Below are 9352 nucleotides of genomic sequence, written 5' to 3' on the forward strand. Positions count from 1 at the left end.
GGCTTTCGTGTAGCGATACGGCCGGGTCATGTCCTAGAAGCGGGGCGTGACACATACCTGGCCAGGTTTGGGAGATATAAAGCCAGGGGGCATTGTCATATACACTTCTTCATTTAACTCCCCATGGAGGAAGGCATTATTCACATCTAGTTGATGAAGATTCCATCCTTTGATTGCAGCCACCCCAAGCAAAACTCAGATTGTAGTTATCTCTGCCACAGGGCTGAATGTATCTAGGTAGTCTAAGCCAGGTGTTTGAGTGTAGCCTTTAGCCACTAACCTAGCCTTGTACCTTTCAATGGTTCCATCAGCTTTAAGTTTGGTCTTGAAAACCCATTTGCAACCTATGGGGACTTTAGAAGATGGGAGATCAGTGAGAATCCATGTATTGTTTGCCTGTAGGGAAACTTTACAATTAGACCCCTTCATAAGGTCTCCCAAGGAGATCAGATTATAATGGAAGATGGGGACACACAATACATTCTGCAAAATCAAATCAGTAGATAGATGGACAATCCCAATGTGTGAGACTTCTGCCTAATGTCCATTTGGTAGATCTACATAGATTCCTTGTAATTTCTTGGATGTGTGAGGTAAATGGATGCTACAAATAATGTGGTGGGTAGCACCACTATCAATTATCCAAACTGATTCAGGCTTAGCTAAACTGATGTGAGTATTAGCTGTTTTACCTTCATGTTGAGCATTGGGGATCAAGTTGGCTGCTATAGTATTGGCATGTGGGGCGAGATCAAGGGGAGTATTAGCCCTGACTCTCTCTTGTTGTTGCATGAACTCCAAAAATCTTCTGCAGTCCTCTTGAGTGAAGGATGAATTAGTCCTTGGACTTTCAGTGTCTTGCACAGAACTCTGGACTTGGTTAGAAGAACCCCACCCTTTGTTTCTTGGCTTCCAACCTGGAGGATAGCCATGCTTCTTGTATCACTTCTCCACAGTGTGCCCTGTATAACCACAATAACTACATACAGGTTTCTACTTCTGATTAGAGAAGGTTCTCTTACTGCCATCATCTGCTTTTGTAAAGAAAACATTTGCCCCTGTAATGCCATCTCCCAGAGCACTAGATTCAATGTGTACTTGCCTCTCTTGTTGTGAAATCATGAAAAAAGCTTCAACAACATCTGGGAGGGGTTTCATCAGCATGATCTGATGCTTGGTGTTAATGTAACTATCATTCAAACCAGTTAGGAAGGCAGACAACATATCATTCTCTAAATGTGCCTTCACTTTTTCAAATAATTTGTTCGCACATTCACAACCAGTAGGGCATTCACAGCCAGGAATAGGTCTAAGAACAAGAAGTTCATCCCACAGTAATTTCAATTGTGTAAAGTACTCATTTATGGTAGAGTTACCTTGCTTCGTTTGATAAATTTGTGACTGGATTTTAGCAATTCTGAATATATCTTGCGGGCTGAAGCGCTTCTTCAGGTCTTTCCACACTCCTTCAACAGTATTGATCCAAAGAACACTTCGAGCTATAGTGGAAGAGACAACCCTAAGTATCCATGACAAGACCATCGTGTTGCAGCGCTCCCAGTAATAATATCTTGGATCAAGCTTGCTCGGAACAGCCACATGTCCTCTTACAAAGCTCATCTTGTTCTTGGACATCAAAGCCATCTCCATAGCTCTAGACCAAGAATGGTAATTAGACCTTCCTTCCAGCTGCACTGTCACGAGTTGTAGGGTTGGGCTTTTGTTCGGGTGAATGTGAAGAGGATTCGTCAGGTTTTTCGAGTCGAAACTCCCAATCGGAGTTGGAGCTAGATTTAGAATAGGATTTGGGCGGTTTTGATTCGCACCAGATGAACCAGCTTGGTTCTGGTTTCCTTCTGCTTGATTTGAACCTGCTTGCATAACCATATTTGCAATTGGTGGTCTCCAAGCCATCACTGCTCTGATACCATGTTGAGAAGGGAGAAGCAGTTCAAGAAATTGGAGGAAAGAAACTGAAAAGAATTGATTGATGTATGCAAAACTCAAACTTTCATCTATCTGTTTCTGTACAATCTGAATTGGATGTTATGAAACTAAGAAGCGGGAAAGGGAAAGGATTTAAACTATTACAACTGAAGCCAACTGAATGAACAGAGTTAGTTATGGAGGTTGAGTGATGTGGATAGATTCAGTTTGTTGACTTGAGGGTTGACTCTTAAGTTCTTTTTGGGGCTAGAAGTAGCAAGGAGCACTAAAGGCATATCTGTCTCCTAGAGGAAGTATACATTAGAGCTACTTGAAGAGACTGGTTTTCTGGATTGCAAACCAGCCAAAACACCTACGGCAACAACAACAAAGCTCAGTAAAACCACTGGGAACAAAATTGAAGACATTACTCAATATAGAAGGCTTGTGGGAAAACTGTTATATCTTACAATTACAAGACCAGATATAAGCTATGCTACACAACAATTATCTCAATTCCTAGATTGTCCTACTGATATACACATGCAGGCAGCACATAGAGTTTTGAGATACATCAAAAGAGCCCCAGGCCAAGGGCTGTTCTTCTCAGCATCTTCATCTCTACAGATTAAAGGGTTCACTGACTCTGATTGGGCTGCTTGTCCAGACACTATAAGGTCTGTTACTGGGTTCTGTATGTTTCTTGACACCACTTTAATATCATGGAAATCAAAGAAACAACACACCATATTTAGAAGTTCATCCGAAGCTGAGTATAGGGTCCCTGCAGCTGCAGCTTGTGAGATTCAGTGGCTCATTTACTTGCTGCAAGACTTGGGAGTGCAGCTTAATTCCCCAGCCATATTGTATTGTGACAGCAAATCCGCAATTGCTATAGCAGAAAATCCAGTGTTCCATAAGAGGACGAAACACATGCATCAAAATAGACTACCACCTTGTGAGGGAAAAACTGCAAAGGCAAGTACTGAAACTGATGCATGTCACCACTGAAAGCCAGCTTGCTGATGCATTCACAAAACCTCTTGCTTCTGCTACCTTCTCCAAGTTCATCTCCAAGATGGGTCTACATTTCTTGTACACTCCAGCTTGCGGGGGAGAGGGAGGGGGGGGGGGGGGGTGTCAAGAGATAAGAGTCAACCCTCAAGTCAACAAACTGAATCTGTCCACATCAGTCAACCTCCATAACTAACTCTGTAAATTCAGTTGGCTTCAGTTGTAATAGTTTAAATCCTTTCCCTTTCCCGCTTCTTAGTTTCATAACATTCAATTCAGATGGTACAGAAACAGATAGATGAGAGTTTGAGTTTTGCATACATCAATCAATTCTTTTCAGTTTCCTTCCTCCAATTTCTTGAACTACTTCTCCCTTCTCGACAACTGCCCCGAAAAATCCCTCTGCTGCCCACAACTTAACTAATGTCTTTGCATGGATTTCGTAATCTTCGAGAAAAATTCCAAAACAAATTATGTTTTACCAAATACATTGCAGTAGAGATTCTAATGATAGAGTTACCTGATGAACTAGCAGCATATTCAGCCACCTCTCTAACCCGAGAAGTCAGTAGTATACGACTTCCATTATCATCATTTGGAAAGCACCTTTGCACACTATCCCAAGCTTCTTTACTCCATATATCATCTATCACTATCAAATATCTCTGATCCTTCACGTTTTTCCGCAGACTTTCTGCTAATTGGCCTGGGTCGCTGCTTTGTTCATCACTTGATGCACTAACACAACCAATAAGGCATCTAAGGATTTTCCCCATGGTATACTCTTGGGATACGGTAACCCATGCTTGCTTGTAAACATAAGAAGTAATTGAGGGATCTTCGTAGACTTTGCGAGCTAAAGTGGTTTTGCCTATTCCTCCCATGCCAACAATTGATACAAGTTGTAGCAGCTTCGCTGATTGTGGAGTGAGATGATCCTTTATCGTCTTGAATTCCTCGTCGCATCCAACCATTGAAGCTGTTTTGGAAAATTTACCCAAAGTAATGTTGTCGCGTTCTATATCTGCAGGCTGTGATGATGTTGAACCAATTCCCCTTCGTCGCATCCAACCAGTGAGTGATGAACCCCTTGCAAGCCTGAGGAGTTAGTCTTTTTAACTACTTCAATGAAGATCCCATGAAGCCTGAGGAGGCAAGCCTCTATGCTGCTTGATTGAAGATAAATGGTAGCCAACTCCATCTCAATCCTTTCTTCGGCTTTGAACGATACATCTCTCATCTCTGCCTCTAGATCTTTCATCACCCCTGCATCATCATAGGCGATCTCAGATTTCTCAAGACTGTCTTGAAGGAAACCAAGATTTCTATGGAGAGAAACAATTTTTTGTTTATATATAAGAGGCACGCGTGGTTCTGACTGCAAGAAATGTAGATCGAGTGTTCCTTTAAGCGAAGTTGCAGCAGCATAAGCCATTTTTGTCTGACTATGTGGTAAGCTGATCAGAGCATAACTAAGAAGAAATGAATGATGTGATGCAAGTTAGACAGGAATTCTGGTCAACAGGGCTAAAGTCTAAACAACCATGATTTTAAAATTAGCGGTAGTGGGTTAGCAATTGTGAGATAATTTAATATCAAATGTTTGTACCTTATGACAATTATTTTCAATTATTTTAATTAACATACAAATAATTTAACTCTTTTCATTTAAATATTAATTTGGTGCCTTCGTGGTTAGAATATTTAAATATAATTATATGTAGGAGATGTTACATTTTTTGTTATTGAGTTATACTCTGTGTACAGACTTCGTTCCTAAATTATACACATGTCCATCTTTGACCTCTTAATTTTGACAAAAGTGACATTTATAGTCTTTCAGGGATTGAAGCTTCGTTCTAACCATGTTAAGCATTGAGGTTGTGTTTGGTTCAAACATTGGAATCAAAATGGTAACATAAATCAAATACTTGGTAATATAATGATTTTAAGTAGGATGAGTCTTTGTATTTGGTAGTAATATATATATATATATATATATATATATATATATATATAGAATTAAGTTCCAGTGCGGGTAAGTATCTCCCGTGCGGTTGGACGGGTGATTAATGTGCGTGAGTTTTGTACTTAATGTGCGTGAGTCTTGTGCTTAAGGTGCGTGGGATTTGTGCTTATTGTGTGTGAGTGTGTAATGCTTAATGTGCGTGAGTTTTGTACTTAAGGTGCCTGAGTCTTGTGCCTAAGGTGCGTGAGTTTTGTGCTTAATTTGCGTGAGTGTGTACTTAATGTGAGTTGTTGTGTGAGTTGTTGTTGAAACTTTAATGTGCATGAGTTTTGTGCTGAATGTGCGTGAGTTTTGTGCTTAAGGTGCGTGAGTCTTGTGCTTAAGGTGCGTGAGTCTTGTGCTTAAGGTGCGTGAGTTTTGTACTTAATGTGCTTGAGGGTGTACTTAATGTGAGTTGTTAAAACTTAAGGTACATGTGTTTTTGTGCTTAAGGTACGTGTGTTTTTGTGCTTAAGGTGCGTGAGTTTTGTGCTTAAGGTGCGTGAGGGTTGTGCTTAAGATGCGTGAGTTTTGTGCTTAAGGTGTATGAGTTTGTGTTCTGAATGTATTTTGTTTGTGTGTTTAATGTGCGTGTGTTGTGTACTTAAAGTGCGCCAGTGTAATGCTTAATGTGAGTCCACCCGCACAACCGCACGGGAAGCACCACCCGCACCACACGGGAAGAGCCTGGGTTGTACTACACGCTAATCGTCGGGGCAATAACAGAAACTGTGAAAATCGCCGATAGCATCAAAGCTACCACGCTCGCAACGGGCCGTGATGTTTTGGAAGTATGGGACAGAACTCTGATATGGGTGGGGTATTTCGGCATGGAAGTGGGGTTCTTGCGGGGTAGGATAAGCGAGTTGATTAGGCTGTGCGAGGCAGCAGAAATTATTACCGCAAAGGAGAAAGAAAAAGCCATAGCCGAAGCGGAGATGAAAGATCTCCTGTACAAGGTGTTCGAGGTGAGTGTGGTGATTAAGAATTTGAAGGAGGAGACCCAGGCACATAGCGGCGGGGAGAGGGTAGAGGAGGTTTTCAAGAACGTTGCGAGTGCTAATTGGTGAAAAGTGAAAACCCTTATTTTGTAGTGATTGAATGTTATAATTCTTCCAAAAGGCTGAACCCCAACCCTGGCCCGACAGAGCATTTGGGAGGATGTAAATCATGGTCACTCAACTGAACATGAACCATAGAGGCTAGACCTTTTTTCAGGTGCGCACAAGGAACCCCCCTCACTGCCGCTGGTGAGACTTAATCCCTGGTCATTCTTCCAAAGTTTCACTTCTATGACCAGTTGAGTTACCCATGCGGGTTTGAATGTTATAATTATTTGATAAACTAGTAGATTATTGTATAAGTATGAAGTAGTTAGCGTATGATTTGGGCAAAACTAGTAGATTAAGAAAATTGTTTTAATGTGTATGGCTATTGTAATTCATTTGTGGCTAATTTGTAGTAAATTTTTTTAATCTATTGCAATAGCTTGTGTAGTATGCTAAAGAAATCAAGGCAAATCCATTCTGAATTTTAAATACACAAGTTTTTCTTTCATCTTCTAGAATTGGTGCAACGGACTCCCCCGTGCGACGATCGTGCGGCCATCTCATTATTGTCGATTCTCTAATTCTTCGATCTCTCATCACAGATTCTCTGCTTCTTAATTACTACGTGTTTGAGCCTTTTACCTCTAAAAATATACAAATAAAGTTATTACCACTTAAGAAATTAAACTTGGATTTAATACCAAGGCTCTGAGGTAAGGATAAATTGGTAAGCCAAAATCCTGTATCTAGGATCATACGAACCATTCATAACGGGTCTACACAAGATAATTTTACAATTGTGAAATATATACACACGCAAAGGCACCTCCGGATAATAAAAAACTTGAATTAAAGAACTTGTAGTCATTGAAAGGATCGGAATGTGATTCAAAGAATGTGAAAATAAATTAATCTTAACTATAATCAAGCCAAATGGTTTGGTGAAAAAATCCCGCCCAAATGCTAATGATGTCGTTTGGGAAAAAAACGTTGAGGAATGTTTCTGTTACACTGCATACGGTATCGTTTGGATTAAATAAATGGTTTGCGCCGTATTTTAATTGCAGAGTTTTAATTATAAGCTTTTTGGAATTATCTATTGTAACCTTTCGAATGGTCATATACTGCAATAATATGAATACGAGATAAATCAATTATTGTTACAATTATTATCCTACACTTTGAATCGTCATTCTTTTGGAATTCCTAAACGATAGAATGAACAGTCATCACGTTAAGTATATAAATAGATGGAAAGAATACGAAATTACATCCACCGCAAATACTACACATTATAGCGTTTGTTTACATCACAACTCCAAGTTTCAGATCATGGCTCCCCTGTTCATCACGACATGATGAAACATATAAGAGGGTAAGTGGAATCCAAACCTCCAAAAAATGGTGTCTTAACTTCTCATTGATGCACGCTAACTTAATGATAGGATGGTGGTTGAGTCTCTTAACCTTTATATAATTAACATAATAATTAGTTCACTTACCTCTTCAAAACTACTAAGCTCAAAGTTAATTGAAATGGTTCAACATAATGTTTAAATTATATCGAACTTGACTCTTGGGACTATACATAAAAGCATCAATTGTATTAGTTGATAAACTAAGTATGAAAGTATGCTAAAGAAAGTATGAAAGTAGTTAGCGGATGATTTGGGCAAAACTAGTAGATTAGAAAAATTGTTTTAATGTGTATGGCTATTGTAATTAATTATTAGTGGCTAATAATTTGTAGGGAATTTGTTAATCGATTGCAATAGCTTGTGCAGTATGTTAAAGAAATCAAGACAAATCCATTAAAATTTTAAATACACAAGTTTTTCTTTCATTATTGAAATGGACTCCTCCCGTGCGACGATGGTGCTACCGTTTTATTATTGCCAATTCTCTACTTCTTCGATCTTTCATCACAGATTCTCTGCTTCTTAATTACTACTTGTTTGAGCCTTTTATCCCTACATCGAGATAATTTAAAAATATACAAATAAAATTATTACCACTTAAGAAACTTGGATTTAATACCAAGGCCATGAGGTAAGGATCAATTGATAAGCCAAAATCCTTATATCTAGGATCATACGGATCATTCATAATGGACCTACACAAGATAATTTTATAATTGTGAAATATATATACATGCACTTTAAAAGAGCTAAAACACATTATAGGCACCACCAAGCAAAAAAAAAAAAAAAAAAACTTTAATTATGGGGCATTACCTATGACTTGATTATGAATGCATGATAGGGTTAAAAGTCTGAAAGGTGGACCAATGGCATTATTCTGGGACGGGATAAACCAATGGAGATTGGACAGGTAGCTAATGAAGGGAGTGTGAAGTGTATGATGGAAAGGGGAGCTATACTTAGGGGCCGTGCTTGGTGAGACCGGAGCTATGGCCCCGATTAATGGCGTGTGGATGGCTTTTAGTTTGGCATTTGGATAAAATTTTAACATAATACACATCAACTCTTAATATAATACACAAAAATTTCCTGATTCGGATGTACATAATTGTATAAAAAAATGTACATAATTGTATAAAAATGTACATAATAAAAAATATACATAATTGTATAAACAAATATACATAATCATGTCAACTTCCTACCGCGCCTCCCAAAACGACGTCGTTTTGGGAGGCGCGGCCCACACAGTGCACTGTGTGCCGTGGTTCAGGGTATAATGATTGCGTTTTGGACATTGTGGTTTATCTTAGGGGCAAATTATGCTGTGGACTCGTGTCCACAATGCATTGTGGACACGATTCCAAAACGACGTCGTTTTAAGGGAAAACGTGGCCTTCCAGTTAAAAAAAAAAAAACATTTTGATTTTGTCTCGCCGTTAACGGCGTTATTCGTTTGTGGCATTATGAATGTACAGTTTTGGAATTATTAATATACAGTTATGTAATTATGAATGTACAGTTATGGAATTATGAATGTAAGTTATGAAATTATGAACACAGAGCTCTGACATTATGAACATATAGTGATAAAATTATGAACATACAGTTTTAAAATTGTGAACATAGAGTTTCAAAAATTATGAATTGACAGTTATTGAATTATGAATGTACAATTACGGAATTATGAATGTACATTTATGCAATTATAAATGTACAGTTATGCAATTATGAACATTGAGCTCTGACATTATGAACTTACAATTATGAACATATAGTAATAAAATTATGAACATATACTCCTATAACAAAGTGGTCTGAAATCAAAAAAAAATTAAAAAATAAAAGAGAACGGTGCCACTAACGACATCGTTACCGTGTCGAGCAGGCATGCTGGACACGGGTCCATAGCATAACGATTGTATCTTAGGCCG

The 9352-nt window shown here is 38.6% G+C and overlaps 1 protein-coding gene across 1 annotated transcript; it reads right to left on the reverse strand.

Annotated features, from left to right (window-relative positions):
* Window positions 1–3262: 3262 nt before the first annotated feature.
* Window positions 3263–3914, reverse strand: LOC109156665 (disease resistance protein RPP13-like). The gene is made up of 2 exons (XM_019304510.1): window positions 3461–3914; window positions 3263–3387 (listed from the first exon to the last, which is right to left on the reverse strand). The coding sequence occupies exons 1-2, from the start codon at window positions 3912–3914 to the stop codon at window positions 3263–3265; spliced, it is 579 nt and encodes a 192-aa protein (XP_019160055.1).
* Window positions 3915–9352: the final 5438 nt, after the last annotated feature.

Source organism: Ipomoea nil, unplaced genomic scaffold (assembly GCF_001879475.1).
Source record: "Ipomoea nil cultivar Tokyo-kokei standard unplaced genomic scaffold, Asagao_1.1 scaffold2752, whole genome shotgun sequence".
Taxonomy (NCBI): Eukaryota; Viridiplantae; Streptophyta; class Magnoliopsida; order Solanales; family Convolvulaceae; genus Ipomoea; species Ipomoea nil.

Excerpts from the sequence above, each read along its gene's own strand:
- LOC109156665 (XM_019304510.1), bottom strand. The coding sequence starts at position 3,914 with ATGGTTGGATGCGACGAGGAATTCAAGACGATAAAGGATCATCTCACT. Across the intron at positions 3,388-3,460 it reads ATATGCTGCTAGTTCATCAG|ATTACGAAATCCATGCAAAG; the intron begins GTAACTCTATCA and ends TTTTTCTCGAAG.